Source organism: Salmo salar, chromosome 02, assembly GCF_965601325.2.
Source record: "Salmo salar chromosome 02, fSalSal1, whole genome shotgun sequence".
Classification (NCBI taxonomy): domain Eukaryota; kingdom Metazoa; phylum Chordata; class Actinopteri; order Salmoniformes; family Salmonidae; genus Salmo; species Salmo salar.
This window is the reverse complement of record NC_138292.1, coordinates 71971868-71995326: the sequence shown is the minus strand read 5'-3', so window position 1 is coordinate 71995326 and position 23459 is coordinate 71971868. Positions and strand designations below refer to the sequence as shown.

The following is a 23459-nucleotide window of genomic DNA, read 5'->3' as shown; positions in this document are numbered from 1 at the left end:
GCCCGCCGTGTAGACAGCAGTTAGAAGTTATAAGTTACGTTAACATGGTGTTTTTTGGGCTGTGTTGAGATCTCTTTATCCTCTCTCTTCCTCCCTCTCTCTTCCTCCATCTCTCTTCCTCCATCCTTCCTCCCTCTCTCTTCCTCCATCCTTCCTCCCTCTCTCTTCCTCCATCCTTCCTCCCTCTCGCTCCCGCCATCCTTCTTCCCTCTCTCTTCCTCCATCCTTCCTCCCTCTCTCTTCCTCCATCCTTCCTCCCTCTCTCTTCCTCCATCCTTCCTCCCTCTCTCTTCCTCCATCCTTCCTCCCTCTCTCTCCCGCCATCCTTCCTCCCTCTCTCTTCCGCCATCCTTCCTCCCTCTCCCTTCCGCTATCCTTCCTCCCGCTCTCTTCCTCCATCCTTCCTCCCTCTCTCTTCCTCATCCTTCCTCCCTCTCTCTTCCTCCAACTCTCTTCATCCATCCTTCCTCCCTCTCCCTTCCTCCATCCTTCCTCCCTCTCTCTCCCTCCATCCTTCCTCCCTCTCTCACCCCCCATCCTTCCTCCTTCTCTCTCCCTCCATTCTTCCTCCCTCTCTCACCCTCCATCCTTCCTCGCTCTCTCTTCCGCCATCCTACCTCCCTCTCTCTTCTGCCATCCTTCCTCCCTCTCTCTTCCTCCATTCTTCCTCCCTCTCTCTTCCTCTCTCTTCCTCCATCCTTCCTCCCTCTCTCTTCCTCCATCCTTCCTCCCTCTCTCTTCCTCCATCTTTCCTCCAACTCTCTTCCTCCATCCAACTCTCTTCCTCCATCCTTCCTCCCTCTCTCTTCCGCCATCCTTCCTCCCTCTCTCTTCCGCCATCCTTCCTCCCTCTCTCTTCCGCCATCCTTCCTCCCTCTCTCTTCCTCCATCCCTCTTCCTCCATCATTCTTCCCACTCTCTTCCTCCATCCTTCCTCCCACTCTCTTTCTCCATCCTTCCTCCCTCTCTCTTCCTCCATCCCTCTTCCTCCATTCTTCCTCCCACTCTTTTCCTCCATCCTTCCTCCCTCTCTCTTCCGCCATCCTTCCTCCCACTCTATTCCTCCATCCTTCCTCCCTCTCTCTTCCTCCATCCTTCCTCCCTCTCTCTTCCTCCATCCCTCTCTCTTCCTCCATCAATCCATCCTCCGTCTCTCTCTTCCTCCATCCATCCTTCCTCCCTCTCTTCCTCATCCACCCTTCCTCCCTCTCTCTTACTCATCCATCCATCCATCCTTCCTCCCTCTCTCTTCCTCCATCCATCCTTCCTCCGTCTCTCTTCCTCCATCCATCCTTCCTCCCTCTCTTCCTCATCCACCCTTCCTCCCTCTCTCTTCCTCATCCATCCTTCCTCCCTCTCTCTTCCTCCATCCATCCTCCATCCCGCTTCCTCCCTCTCTCTTCCTCCATCCTTTCTCTCCATCCTTCTCTCATTCTCTTCAGTCACCTGATGGAGAACCATATTAGCAACATTGAGAGAGGAGCATTTGATGATCTGAAGGAACTGGAGAGACTGTGAGCGCACACACACACACACACACACACACCACACACCACACACACACACACACACACACACACACACACACACACACACACACACACACACACACACACACACACACACACACACGGGGAGACAGTCTTCCTGTTAGAAATAAAGCTATAATGTAATGGTGTGTGTGTGGTTTCTAATGTGTTCTGTCCTTCTGAACAGTCGTCTGAACAGGAACCATCTCACTCAGCTTCCTGAACTCCTGTTCCAGAAGAATGAGGCTCTGTCTCGACTGTGAGTACCCTATTTACCCACCCTACACACTCTACACTACCACACTCTACACTACCACACTATACACTACCACCCTACACACTCTACACTACCACACTACTCTAACCACACTATACACCTCACTACCAGACTATAAACAACTCTATCACACTATACACTACTCTACCACACTGTACACTACTCTACCACACTATACACTACTCTACCACACTGTACACTACTCTACCACACTATAAACTACTCTATCACACTATACACTACTCTACCACACTATACACTACACTACCACACTATACACTACTCTACCACACTATACACTACACTACCACACTACTCTACCACACTACCACACTACTCTACCACGCTATACACTACACTATCACACAATACACTACTCTACCACACTACTCTACCACACTATACACTACTCTAAAACACTATACACCACACTACCACACTATACACTACCACACTATACACTACACTACCACACTATACACTACACTACCACACTATACACTACTCTACCACACTATACACTACTCTACCACACCTTACACTACACTAACACACTATACACTACTCTACCACACTATACACAACCACACTATACACTACACTACCACACTATACACTACACTACCACACTATACACTACTCTATCACACTATACACTACTCTACCACACTATACACTACACTACCACACTATACACTACACTACCACACTATACACTACACTACCACACTATACACTACACTACCACACTATACACTACACTACCACACTACTCTACCACACTATACACTACTCTACCACACTATAAACTACTCTACCACACTATACACTACACTACCACACTACTCTACCACACTATACACTACACTACCACACTACTCTACCACACTATACACTACTCTACCACACTATACACTACCACACTATACACTACACTACCACACTATACACTATACTCTACCACACTATACACTACTCTACCACACTATACACTACACTACCACACTACTCTACCACACTATACACTACTCTACCACACTATACACTACTCTACCACACTATACACTACACTACCACACTATACACTACACTACCACACTATACACTACTCTACCACACTATACACTACTCTACCACACTATACACTACTCTACCACACTATACACTACACTACCATACTATACACTACTCTACCACACTATACACTACTCTACCACACTATACACCACACTACCATACTATACACCACTCTACCACACTATTCACTACTCTACCACACTATACACTACTCTACCACACTATACACTTCACTACCACACTATAAACAACTCTATCACACTATACACTACTCTACCACACTGTACACTACTCTACCACACTATAAACTACTCTATCACACTATACACTACTCTACCACACTATACACTACACTACCACACTATACACTACTCTACCACACTATACACTACACTACCACACTACTCTACCACACTACCACACTACTCTACCACGCTATACACTACACTGTCACACAATACACTACTCTACCACACTACTCTAACACACTATACACTACTCTACCACACTATACACCACACTACCACACTATACACTACCACACTATACACTACACTACCACACTATACACTACACTACCACACTATACACTACTCTACCACACTATACACTACTCTACCACACTATACACTACACTACCACACTATACACTACTCTACCACACTATACACAACCACACTATACACTACACTACCACACTATACACTACACTACCACACTATACACTACTCTATCACACTATACACTACTCTACCACACTATACACTACACTACCACACTATACACTACACTACCACACTATACACTACACTACCACATTATACACTACACTACCACACTATACACTACACTACCACACTACTCTACCACACTATACACTACACTGCCACACTACTCTACCACACTATACACTACTCTACCACACTATAAACTACTCAACCACACTATACACTACACTACCACACTACTCTACCACACTATACACTACACTACCACACTACTCTACCACACTATACACTACTCTACCACACTATACACTACCACACTATACACTACACTACCACACTATACACTATACTCTACCACACTATACACTACTCTACCACACTATACACTACACTACCACACTACTCTACCCCACTATACACTACTCTACCACACTATACACTACTCTACCACACTATACACTACACTACCACACTATACACCACACTACCACACTATACACCACTCTACCACACTATACACTACTCTACCACACTATACACTACTCTACCACACTATACACTACTCTACCACACTATACACTACTCTACCACACTATACACTACTCTACCACGGTATACACTACACTACCACGCTATACACTACCACCTATACACTACACTATCACACTATACACTACACTACCACACTATACACTACACTACCACGCTATACACTACACTATCACACTAGACACTACTCTACCACACTATACACTACACTACCACACTATACACTACACTACCACACTATACACTACACTACCACACTATACACTACTCTACCACACTATACACTACTCTACCACACTATACACTACTCTACCACACTATACACTACTCTACCACACTATACACTACACTACCACACTATACACTACACTACCACACTATACACTACACTACCACACTATACACTACACTACCACGCTATACACTACACTATCACACTAGACACTACTCTACCACACTATACACCACACTACCACACTATACACCACACTACCACGCTATACACCACACTACCACACTATACACTACTCTACCACACTATACACTACTCTACCACACTATACACTACTCTACCACACTATACACTACTCTACCACACTATACACTACTCTACCACACTATACACTACACTACCACACTATACACTACACTACCACACTATACACTACTCTACCACACTATACACTACACTACCACACTATACACTACACTACCACACTATACACTACTCTACCACACTATACACTACTCTACCACACTATACACTACACTACCACACTATACACTACTCTACCACACTATACACTACCACACTATACACTACACTACCACACTATACACTACACTACCACACTATACACTACTCTACCACACTATACACTACTCTACCACACTATACACTACACTACCACACTATACACTACTCTACCACACTATACACAACCACACTATACACTACACTACCACACTATACACTACACTACCACACTATACACTACTCTACCACACTATACACTACTCTACCACACTATACACTACAATACCACACTATACACTACTCTACCACACTATACACAACCACACTATACACTACACTACCACACTATACACTACACTACCACACTATACACTACTCTACCACACTATACACTACTCTACCACACTATACACTACACTACCACACTATACACTACTCTACCACACTATACACTACACTACCACACTATACACTACTCTACCACACTATACACTACCACACTATACACTACACTACCACACTATACACTACACTACCACACTATACACTACTCTACCACACTATACACTACTCTACCACACTATACACTACACTACCACACTACTCTACCACACTATACACTACTCTACCACACTATACACTACTCTACCACACTATACACTACACTACCACACTATACACTACACTACCACACTATACACTACTCTACCACACTATACACTACTCTACCACACTATACACTACTCTACCACACTATACACTACACTACCACACTATACACTACTCTACCACACTATACACTACTCTACCACACTATACACTACTCTACCACACTATACACTACACTACCACACTATACACTACTCTACCACACTATACACTACCTACCACACTATACACTACACTACCACACTATACACTACACTACCACACTATACACTACTCTACCACACTATACACTACTCTACCACACTATACACTACACTACCACACTATACACTACACTACCACACTATACACTACACTACCACACTATACACTACACTACCACACTACTCTACCACACTACTCTACCACACTATACACTACTCTACCACACAATAAACTACTCTACCACACTATACACGACACTACCACACTACACTACCACACTATACACTACTCTACCACACTATACACCACACTACCACACTATACACTACTCTACCACACTATACACTACACTACCACACTACTCTACCACACTATACACTACTCTACCACACTATACACTACACTACCACACTATACACTACACTACCACACTATACACTACACTACCACACTATACACTACTCTACCACACTATACACTACTCTACCACACTATACACTACTCTACCACACTATACACTACTCTACCACACTATACACTACTCTACCACACTATACACTACACTACCACACTATACACTACTCTACCACACTATACACTACACTACCACGCTATACACTACACTACCACACTAGACACTACTCTACCACACTATACACCACACTACCACACTATACACCACACTACCACGCTATACACTACACTACCACACTATACACTACTCTACCACACTATACACTACTCTATCACACTATACACTACTCTACCACACTATACACTACACTACCACACTATACACTACACTACCACACTATACACTACTCTACCACACTATACACTACACTACCACACTATACACTACTCTACCACACTATACACTACACTACCACACTACTCTATCACACTACCACACTACTCTACCACACTATACACTACACTACCACACTATACACTACTCTACCACACTATACACTACTCTACCACACTATACACTACACTACCACACTATACACTTCTCTACCAAACTATACAATACCACACTATACACTACACTATCACACTACTCTATCACACTACCACACTACTCTACCACACTATACACTCCACTACCACACTATACACTACTCTACCACACTATACACTACTCTACCACACTATACACTACAATACCACACTATACACTACACTACCACACTATACACTACACTACCACACTATACACTACACTACCACACTACTCTACCACACTACTCTACCACACTATACACTACTCTACCACACTATAAACTACTCTACCACACTATACACGACACTACCACACTACTCTACCACACTATACACTACTCTACCACACTATACACCACACTACCACACTATACACTACTCTACCACACTATACACTACACTACCACACTACTCTACCACACTATACACCACACTACCACACTATACACTACTCTACCACGCTATACACTACACTATCACACTATACACTACACTACCACACTATACACTACACTACCACGCTATACACTACACTACCACACTAGACACTACTCTACCACACTATACACCACACTACCACACTATACACCACACTACCACGCTATACACCACACTACCACGCTATACACTACTCTACCACACTATACACTACTCTACCACACTATACACTACTCTACCACACTATACACTACTCTACCACACTATACACTACACTACCACACTATACACTACACTACCACACTATACACTACTCTACCACACTATACACTACACTACCACACTATACACTACTCTACCACACTATACACTACTCTATCACACTATACACTACTCTACCACACTATACACTACACTACCACACTACTCTATCACACTACCACACTACTCTACCACACTATACACTACACTACCACACTATACACTACTCTACCACACTATACACTACTCTACCACACTATACACTACACTACCACACTATACACTACTCTACCAAACTATACACTACCACACTATACACTACACTACCACACTATACACTCCACTACAACACTATACACTACTCTACCACACTATACACTACTCTACCACACTATACACTACAATACCACACTATACACTACACTACCACACTATACACTACACTACCACACTATACACTACACTACCACACTACTCTACCACACTACTCTACCACACTATACACTACTCTACCACACTATAAACTACTCTACCACACTATACACGACACTACCACACTACTCTACCGCACTATACACTACTCTACCACACTATACACCACACTACCACACTATACACTACTCTACCACACTATACACTACACTACCACACTACTCTACCACACTATACACCACACTACCACACTATACACTACTCTACCACACTATACACTACTCTACCACACTATACACCACACTACACACTACACTACCACACTATACACTACACTACCACACTATACACTACACTACCACACTATACACTACACTACCAGACTACTCTACCACACTACTCTACCACACTATACACTACTCTACCACACTATACACTACTCTACCACACTATAAACTACTCTACCACACTATACACTACTCTACCACACTATACACTACTCTACCACACTATACACCACACTACCACACTATACACTACTCTACCACACTATACACTACACTACCACACTACTCTACCACACTATACACTACTCTACCACACTATACACCACACTACCACACTATACTACCACACTATACACCACTCTACCACACTATAAACTACTCTACCACACTATACACTACTCTACCACACTATACACTACACTACCACACTACTCTACCACACTATACACTACTCTACCACACTATACACTACTCTACCACACTATACACTACTCTACCACACTATACACTACACTACCACGCTATACACTACCACGCTATACACTACACTATCACACTATACACTACACTACCACACTATACACTAAACTACCACGCTATACACTACACTACCACGCTAGACACTACTCTACCACACTATACACTAGACTATCACACTATACACTACTCTACCACACTACTCTACCACACTATACACTACACTACCACACTATACACTACTCTATCACACTATACACCACACTACCACACTATACACTACTCTACCACACTATACACTACTCTACCACACTATACACCACACTACCACACTATACACTACTCTACCACACTATACACTACACTACCACACTATACACCTCACTACCACACTATACACTACTCTACCACACTGTACACTACTCTACCACACTGTACACTACTCTACCACACTATACACTACTCTACCACACTATACACTACTCTACCACACTATACACTACTCTACCACACTATACACTACTCTACCACACTATACACTACTCTACCACACTATACACTACTCTACCACACTATACATACTCTACCACACTATACACTACTCTACCACACTATACACTACTCTACCACACTATACAATACTCTACCACACTATACACTACTCTACCACGCTATACACTACTCTACCATGCTATACACTACTCTACCACACTATACACTACTCTACCACGCTATACACTACTCTACCACACTATACACTACACTACCACACTATACACTACACTACCACACTATACACTACTCTACCACACTATACACAACTCTACCACACTATACACTACACACTACTCTAGCACACTATACACTACACTACCACACTACTCTATCACACTACCACACTACTCTACCACACTATACACTACTCTACCACACTATACACTACACTACCTCGCTATACACTACACTATCACACTATACACTACTCTACCACACTACTCTACCACACTATACACTACTTACCACACTATACACCACACTACCACACTATACACTACCACACTATACACTACACTACCACACTATACACTACTCTACCACACTATACACTACTCTACCACACTATACACTACTCTACCACACTATACACTACACTACCACACTATACACTACACTACCACACTATACACTACTCTACCACACTATACACTACACTACCACACTATACACTACTCTACCACACTATACACTACTCTACCACACTATACACTACTCTACCACACTATACACTACAATACCACACTATACACTACACTACCACACTATACACTACACTACCACACTATACACTACACTACCACACTACTCTACCACACTACTCTACCACACTATACACTACTCTACCACACTATAAACTACTCTACCACACTATACACGACACTACCACACTACTCTACCACACTAAACACTACTCTACCACACTATACACCACACTATACACTACTCTACCACACTATACACTACACTACCACACTACTCTACCACGCTATACACTACTCTACCACACTATACACCACACTACCACACTATAGACCACACTACCACACTATACACCACTCTACCACACTATACACTACACTACCACACTATACACTACTCTACCACACTATACACTACTCTACCACACTATACACTACTCTACCACACTTTACACTACTCTACCACACTATACACTACTCTACCATGCTATACACTACTCTACCACACTATACACTACTCTACCACGCTATACACTACTCTACCACACTATACACTACACTACCACACTATACACTACTCTACCACACTATACACTACTCTACCACACTATACACTACTCTACCACACTATACACTACACTATCACACTAAAACACTACACAATCACACTATACACTACACTACCACACTATACACTACTCTACCACACTATACACAACTCTACCACACTATACACTACTCTACCACACTATACACTACACACTACTCTAGCACACTATACACTACACTACCACACTACTCTATCACACTACCACACTACTCTACCACACTATACACTTCTACCACACTATACACTACACACTACTCTACCACACTATACACTACACTACCACACTACTCTATCACACTACCACACTACTCTACCACACTATACACTACTCTACCACACTATACACTACACTACCTCGCTATACACTACACTATCACACTATACACTACTCTACCACACTACTCTACCACACTATACACTACTTACCACACTATACACCACACTACCACACTATACACTACCACACTATACACTACACTACCACACTATACACTACTCTACCACACTATACACTACTCTACCACACTATACACTACTCTACCACACTATACACTACACTACCACACTATACACTACACTACCACACTATACACTACTCTACCACACTATACACTACACTACCACACTATACACTACTCTACCACACTATACACTACTCTACCACACTATACACTACTCTACCACACTATACACTACAATACCACACTATACACTACACTACCACACTATACACTTCACTACCACACTATACACTACACTACCACACTACTCTACCACACTACTCTACCACACTATACACTACTCTACCACACTATAAACTACTCTACCACACTATACACGACACTACCACACTACTCTACCACACTAAACACTACTCTACCACACTATACACCACACTATACACTACTCTACCACACTATACACTACACTACCACACTACTCTACCACGCTATACACTACTCTACCACACTATACACCACACTACCACACTATAGACCACACTACCACACTATACACCACTCTACCACACTATACACTACACTACCACACTATACACTACTCTACCACACTATACACTACTCTACCACACTATACACTACTCTACCACACTTTACACTACTCTACCACACTATACACTACTCTACCATGCTATACACTACTCTACCACACTATACACTACTCTACCACGCTATACACTACTCTACCACACTATACACTACACTACCACACTATACACTACTCTACCACACTATACACTACTCTACCACACTATACACTACTCTACCACACTATACACTACACTATCACACTAAAACACTACACAATCACACTATACACTACACTACCACACTATACACTACTCTACCACACTATACACAACTCTACCACACTATACACTACTCTACCACACTATACACTACACACTACTCTACCACACTATACACTACACTACCACACTACTCTATCACACTACCACACTACTCTACCACACTATACACTACTCTACCACACTATACACTACACTACCACGCTATACACTACACTATCACACTATACACTACTCTACCACACTACTCTACCACACTATACACTACTCTACCACACTATACACCACACTACCACACTATACACTACCACACTATACACTACACTACCACACTATACACTACTCTACCACACTATACACTACTCTACCACACTATACACTACACTACCACACTATACACTACTCTACCACACTATACACTACACTACCACACTATACACTACTCTACCACACTATACACTACTCTACCACACTATACACTACTCTACCACACTATACACTACAATACCACACTATACACTACACTACCACACTATACACTACACTACCACACTATACACTACACTACCACACTACTCTACCACACTACTCTACCACACTATACACTACTCTACCACACTATAAACTACTCTACCACACTATACACGACACTACCACACTACTCTACCACACTAAACACTACTCTACCACACTATACACCACACTACCACACTATACACTACTCTACCACACTATACACTACACTACCACACTACTCTACCACACTATACACTACTCTACCACACTATACACCACACTACCACACTATAGACCACACTACCACACTATACACCACTATACCACACTATACACTACACTACCACACTATACACTACTCTACCACACTATACACTACTCTACCACACTTTACACTACACTACCACACTATACACTACTCTACCACACTATACACTACTCTACCACACTATACACTACTCTACCACACTATACACTACAATACCACACTATACACTACACTACCACACTATACACTACACTACCACACTATACACTACACTACCACACTACTCTACCACACTATACACTACTCTACCACACTATAAACTACTCTACCACTCTATACACGACACTACCACACTACTCTACCACACTAAACACTACTCTACCACACTATACACCACACTACCACACTATACACTACTCTACCACACTATACACTACACTACCACACTACTCTACCACACTATACACTACTCTACCACACTATACACCACACTACCACACTATAGACCACACTACCACACTATACACCACTATACCACACTATACACTACACTACCACACTATACACTACTCTACCACACTATACACTACTCTACCACACTTTACACTACTCTACCACACTATACACTACTCTACCACACTACTCTACCACACTATACACTACTCTACCACACTATACACCACACTACCACAATATACACTACTCTACCACACTACTCTACCACACTATACACTACACTACCACACTACTCTACCACACTATACACTACTCTACCACACTATACACCACACTACCACACTATACACTACTCTACCACACTACTCTACCACACTAAACACTACTCTACCACACTATACACTACTCTACCACACTATACACTACACTACCACACTACTCTACCACACTATACACTACTCTACCACACTATACACCACACTACCACACTATACACTACTCTACCACACTATACACTACACTACCACACTACTCTACCACACTATACACTACTCTACAACACTATACACCACACTACCACACTATACACCAAACTACCACACTATACACTACTCTACCCACACCATACACTACTCTACCACACTATATACTACTCTACCAAACTATACACTACTCTACCACACTATACACTACACTACCACACTATACACTACACTACCACACTATACACTACTCTACCACACTATACACTACTCTACCACACTATACACTACTCTACCACACTATACACTACTCTACCACACTATACACTACACTACCACACTACTCTACCACACTATACACAACTCTACCACACTATACACCACACTACCACACTATACACTACTCTACCACACTACTCTACCACTCTATACACTACACTACCACACTACTCTACCACACTATATACTACTCTACCACACTATACACTACTCTACCACACTATACACTACTCTACCATACTTTACACTATTCTACCACACTACTTTACCACACTATACACTACTCTACCACACTATACACCACACTACCACACTATACACTACTCTACCACACTATTCACTACACTACCACACTACTCTACCACACTATACACTATACACCACACTACCACACTATACACCACACTACCACACTATACACTACTCTACTACACTATACACTACTCTACCACGCTATACACTACTCTACCACACTATACACTACTCTACCACGCTATACACTACACTACCACACTATACACTAAACTACCACACTATACACTACTCTACCACACTATACAATACTCTACCACACTATACACTAACCTACCACACTATACACTACACTACCACACTATACACTACTCTACCACACTATACACTACTCTACCACACTATACACTACTCTACCACACTATACACTACGCTACCACACTATACACTACACTACTCTACCACAATATACACCACACTACCACACTATTCACTACTCTACCACACTATACACTACTCTACCACACTATACACCACACTACCACACTATACACTACACTACCACACTATACACTACACTACCACACTATACACTACACTACCACACTATACACTACACTACCACACTACTCTACCACACTACTCTACCACACTATACACTACTCTACCACACTATAAACTACTCTACCACACTATACACGACACTACCACACTACTCTACCACACTATACACTACTCTACCACACTATACACCACACTACCACACTATACACCACACTACCACACTATACACCACTCTACCACACTATACACTACACTACCACACTATACACTACTCTACCACACTATACACTACTCTACCACACTATACACTACTCTACCACACTATACACTACTCTACCACACTATACACCACACTACCACACTATACACTACACTACCACACTATACACTACACTACCACACTATACACTACACTACCACACTATACACTACACTACCACACTACTCTACCACACTACTCTACCACACTATACACTACTCTACCACACTATAAACTACTCTACCACACTATACACGACACTACCACACTACTCTACCACACTATACACTACTCTACCACACTATACACCACACTAGCACACTATACACCACACTACCACACTATACACCACTCTACCACACTATACACTACACTACCACACTATACACTACTCTACCACACTATACACTACTCTACCACACTATACACTACTCTACCACACTATACACTACTCTACCACACTATACACTACTCTACCACACTATACACCACACTACCACACTATACACTACCACACTATACACTACACTACCACACTATACACTACTCTACCACACTATACACTACTCTACCACACTATACACTACTCTACCACACTATACACTACTCTACCACACTATACACTACACTACCACACTATACACTCCACTACCACACTATACACTACTCTACCACACTATACACTACTCTACCACACTATACACTACACTACCACACTATACACTACACTACCACACTACTCTACCACACTACTCTACCACACTATACACTACTCTACCACACTATAAACTACTCTACCACACTATACACGACACTACCACACTACTCTACCACACTATACACTACTCTACCACACTATACACCACACTACCACACTATACACTACTCTACCACACTATACACTACACTACCACACTACTCTACCACACTATACACTACTCTACCACACTATACACCACACTACCACACTATACACCACACTACCACACTATACACCACACTACCACACTATACACCACTCTACCACACAATACACTACACTACCGCACTATACACTACTCTACCACACTATACACTACTCTACCACACTATACACTACTCTACCACACTATACACTACTCTACCACACTATACACTACACCACCACACTACTCTACCACACTATACACTACTCTACCACACTATACACCACACTACCACACTATACACTACTCTACCACACTACTCTACCACACTATACACTACACTACCACACTACTCTACCACACTATACACTACTCTACCACACTATAAACTACTCTACCACACTATACACGACACTACCACACTACTCTACCACACTAAACACTACTCTACCACACTATACACCACACTATACACTACTCTACCACACTATACACTACACTACCACACTACTCTACCACGCTATACACTACTCTACCACACTATACACCACACTACCACACTATAGACCACACTACCACACTATACACCACTCTACCACACTATACACTACACTACCACACTATACACTACTCTACCACACTATACACTACTCTACCACACTATACACTACTCTACCATGCTATACACTACTCTACCACACTATACACTACTCTACCACGCTATACACTACTCTACCACACTATACACTACACTACCACACTATACACTACTCTACCACACTATACACTACTCTACCACACTATACACTACTCTACCACACTTTACACTACTCTACCACACTATACACTACTCTACCATGCTATACACTACTCTACCACACTATACACTACTCTACCACGCTATACACTACTCTACCACACTATACACTACACTACCACACTATACACTACTCTACCACACTATACACAACTCTACCACACTATACACTACACACTACTCTACCACACTATACACTACACTACCACACTACTCTATCACACTACCACACTACTCTACCACACTATACACTACTCTACCACACTATACACTACACTACCACGCTATACACTACACTATCACACTATACACTACTCTACCACACTACTCTACCACACTATACACTACTCTACCACACTATACACCACACTACCACACTATACACTACCACACTATACACTACACTACCACACTATACACTACTCTACCACACTATACACTACTCTACCACACTATACACTACTCTACCACACTATACACTACACTACCACACTATACACTACTCTACCACACTATACACTACACTACCACACTATACACTACACTACCACACTATACACTACTCTACCACACTATACACTACTCTACCACACTATACACTACAATACCACACTATACACTACACTACCACACTATACACTACACTACCACACTATACACTACTCTACCACACTACTCTACCACACTACTCTACCACACTATACACTACTCTACCACACTATAAACTACTCTACCACACTATACACGACACTACCACACTACTCTACCACACTAAACACTACTCTACCACACTATACACCACACTACCACACTATACACTACTCTACCACACTATACACTACACAACCACACTACTCTACCACACTATACACTACTCTACCACACTAAACACTACTCTACCACACTATACACCACACTACCACACTATAAACTACTCTACCACACTATACACGACACTACCACACTACTCTACCACACTAAACACTACTCTACCACACTATACACCACACTACCACACTATACACTACTCTACCACACTATACACTACACTAACACACTACTCTACCACACTATACACTACTCTACCACACTATACACCACACTACCACACTATACACTACTCTACCACACTATACACTACACTACCACACTACTCTACCACACTATACACTACTCTACCACACTATACACCACACTACCACACTATAGACCACACTACCACACTATACACCACTATACCACACTATACACTACACTACCACACTATACACTACCACACTATACACTACTCTACCACACTTTACACTACTCTACCACACTATACACTACTCTACCACACTACTCTACCACACTATACACTACTCTACCACACTATACACCACACTACCACAATATACACTACTCTACCACACTACTCTACCACACTATACACTACACTACCACACTACTCTACCACACTATACACTACTCTACCACACTATACACCACACTACCACACTATACTCTACACTACCACACTACTCTACCACACTAAACACTACTCTACCACACTATACACTACTCTACCACACTATACACTACACTACCACACTACTCTACCACACTATACACTACTCTACCACACTATACACCACACTACCACACTATACACTACTCTACCACACTATACACTACACTACCACACTACTCTACCACACTATACACTACTCTACCACACTATACACCACACTACCACACTATACACCAAACTACCACACTATACACTACTCTACCCACACTATACACTACTCTACCACACTATACACTACTCTACCAAACTATACACTACTCTACCACACTATACACTACACTACCACACTATACACTACACTACCACACTATACACTACTCTACCACACTATACACTACTCTACCACACTATACACTACTCTACCACACTATACACTACTCTACCACACTATACACTACTCTACCACACTATACACTACACTACCACACTACTCTACCACACTATACACAACTCTACCACACTATACACCACACTACCACACTATACACTACTCTACCACACTACTCTACCACACTATACACTACACTACCACACTACTCTACCACACTATATACTACTCTACCACACTATACACTACTCTACCACACTATACACTACTCTACCATACTTTACACTACTCTACCACACTACTCTACCACACTATACACTACTCTACCACACTATACACCACACTACCACACTATACACTACTCTACCACACTATTCACTACACTACCACACTACTCTACCACACTATACACTATACACCACACTACCACACTATACACCACACTACCACACTATACACTACACTACTACACTATACACTACTCTACCACGCTATACACTACTCTACCCCACTATACACTACTCTACCACGCTATACACTACACTACCACACTATACACTAAACTACCACACTATACACTACTCTACCACACTATACAATACTCTACCACACTATACACTAACCTACCACACTATACACTACACTACCACACTATACACTACTCTACCACACTATACACTACTCTACCACACTATACACTACTCTACCACACTATACACTACACTACCACACTATACACTACACTACTCTACCACAATATACACCACACTACCACACTATACACTACTCTACCACACTATACACTACTCTACCACACTATACACCACACTACCACACTATACACTACACTACCACACTATACACTACACTACCACACTATACACTACACTACCACACTACTCTACCACACTACTCTACCACACTATACACTACTCTACCACACTATAAACTACTCTACCACACTATACACGACACTACCACACTACTCTACCACACTATACACTACTCTACCACACTATACACCACACTACCACACTATACACCACACTACCACACTATACACCACTCTACCACACTATACACTACACTACCACACTATACACTACTCTACCACACTATACACTACTCTACCACACTATACACTACTCTACCACACTATACACTACTCTACCACACTATACACTACTCTACCACACTATACACCACACTACCACACTATACACTACCACACTATACACTACACTACCACACTATACACTACTCTACCACACTATACACTACTCTACCACACTATACACTACTCTACCACACTATACACTACACTACCACACTATACACTACTCTACCACACTATACACTACCACACTATACACTACACTACCACACTATACACTCCACTACCACACTATACACTACTCTACCACACTATACACTACTCTACCACACTATACACTACAATACCACACTATACACTACACTACCACACTATACACTACACTACCACACTATACACTACACTACCACACTACTCTACCACACTACCCTACCACACTATACACTACTCTACCACACTATAAACTACTCTACCACACTATACACGACACTACCACACTACACTACCACACTATACACTACTCTACCACACTATACACCACACTACCACACTATACACTACTCTACCACACTATACACTACACTACCACACTACTCTACCACACTATACACTACTCTACCACACTATACACCACACTACCACACTATACACCACACTACCACACTATACACCACACTACCACACTATAGACCACACTACCACACTATACACCACTATACCACACTATACACTACACTACCACACTATACACTACTCTACCACACTATACACTACTCTACCACACTTTACACTACTCTACCACACTATACACTACTCTACCACACTACTCTACCACACTATACACTACTCTACCACACTATACACCACACTACCACACTATACACCACACTACCACACTATACACCACTCTACCACACTATACACTACACTACCACACTATACACTACTCTACCACACTATACACTACTCTACCACACTATACACTACTCTACCACACTATACACTACTCTACCACACTATACACTACTCTACCACACTATACACCACACTACCACACTATACACTACCACACTATACACTACACTACCACACTATACACTACTCTACCACACTATACACTACTCTACCACACTATACACTACTCTACCACACTATACACTACACTACCACACTATACACTACTCTACCACACTATACACTACCACACTATACACTACACTACCACACTATACACTCCACTACCACACTATACACTACTCTACCACACTATACACTACTCTACCACACTATACACTACAATACCACACTATACACTACACTACCACACTATACACTACACTACCACACTATACACTACACTACCACACTACTCTACCACACTACCCTACCACACTATACACTACTCTACCACACTATAAACTACTCTACCACACTATACACGACACTACCACACTACACTACCACACTATACACTACTCTACCACACTATACACCACACTACCACACTATACACTACTCTACCACACTATACACTACACTACCACACTACTCTACCACACTATACACTACTCTACCACACTATACACCACACTACCACACTATACACCACACTACCACACTATACACCACACTACCACACTATAGACCACACTACCACACTATACACCACTATACCACACTATACACTACACTACCACACTATACACTACTCTACCACACTATACACTACTCTACCACACTTTACACTACTCTACCACACTATACACTACTCTACCACACTACTCTACCACACTATACACTACTCTACCACACTATACACCACACTACCACAATATACACTACTCTACCACACTACTCTACCACACTATACACTACACTACCACACTACTCTACCACACTATACACTACTCTACCACACTATACACCACACTACCACACTATACACTACACTACCACACTACTCTACCACACTAAACACTACTCTACCACACTATACACTACTCTACCACACTATACACTACACTACCACACTACTCTACCACACTATACACTACTCTACCACACTATACACCACACTACCACACTATACACTACTCTACCACACTATACACTACACTACCACACTACTCTACCACACTATACACTACTCTACAACACTATACACCACACTACCACACTATACACCAAACTACCACACTATACACTACTCTACCCACACCATACACTACTCTACCACACTATATACTACTCTACCAAACTATACACTACTCTACCACACTATACACTACACTACCACACTATACACTACACTACCACACTATACACTACTCTACCACACTATACACTACTCTACCACACTATACACTACTCTACCACACTATACACTACTCTACCACACTATACACTACTCTACCATACTATACACTACTCTACCACACTACTCTACCACACTATACACTACTCTACCACACTATACACCACACTACCACACTATACACTACTCTACCACACTATTCACTACACTACCACACTACTCTACCACACTATACACTATACACCACACTACCACACTATACACCACACTACCACACTATACACTACTCTACTACACTATACACTACTCTACCACGCTATACACTACTCTACCACACTATACACTACTCTACCACGCTATACACTACACTACCACACTATACACTAAACTACCACACTATACACTACTCTACCACACTATACAATACTCTACCACACTATACACTAACCTACCACACTATACACTACACTACCACACTATACACTACTCTACCACACTATACACTACTCTACCACACTATACACTACTCTACCACACTATACACTACTCTACCACACTATACACTACACTACTCTACCACAATATACACCACACTACCACACTATTCACTACTCTACCACACTATACACTACTCTACCACACTATACACCACACTACCACACTATACACTACACTACCACACTATACACTACACTACCACACTATACACTACACTACCACACTATACACTACACTACCACACTACTCTACCACACTACTCTACCACACTATACACTACTCTACCACACTATAAACTACTCTACCACACTATACACGACACTACCACACTACTCTACCACACTATACACTACTCTACCACACTATACACCACACTACCACACTATACACCACACTACCACACTATACACCACTCTACCACACTATACACTACACTACCACACTATACACTACTCTACCACACTATACACTACTCTACCACACTATACACTACTCTACCACACTATACACTACACTACCACACTATACACTACACTACCACACTATACACTACTCTACCACACTATACACTACTCTACCACACTATACACTACTCTACCACACTATACACTACTCTACCACACTATACACTACACTACCACACTACTCTACCACACTATACACACCTCTACCACACTATACACCACACTACCACACTATACACTACTCTACCACACTACTCTACCACACTATACACTACACTACCACACTACTCTACCACACTATATACTACTCTACCACACTATACACTACTCTACCACACTATACACTACTCTACCATACTTTACACTACTCTACCACACTACTCTACCACACTATACACTACTCTACCACACTATACACCACACTACCACACTATACACTACTCTACCACACTATTCACTACACTACCACACTACTCTACCACACTATACA

At 41.9% G+C, this 23459-nt stretch overlaps 1 protein-coding gene across 1 annotated transcript in view; it reads left to right on the top strand.

Moving 5' to 3' along the window:
- The window catches only part of LOC106591151 (slit homolog 1 protein), a 164518-nt gene that overhangs the window by 19161 nt on the left and 121898 nt on the right, over positions 1 to 23459 (top strand). Inside the window, exons 3-4 of the mRNA XM_082966607.1 lie at positions 1443 to 1514; positions 1717 to 1788. Coding sequence (XP_082822733.1) covers positions 1443 to 1514; positions 1717 to 1788 — 144 coding nt within the window. The remainder of the gene's footprint in view (positions 1 to 1442; positions 1515 to 1716; positions 1789 to 23459) is intronic.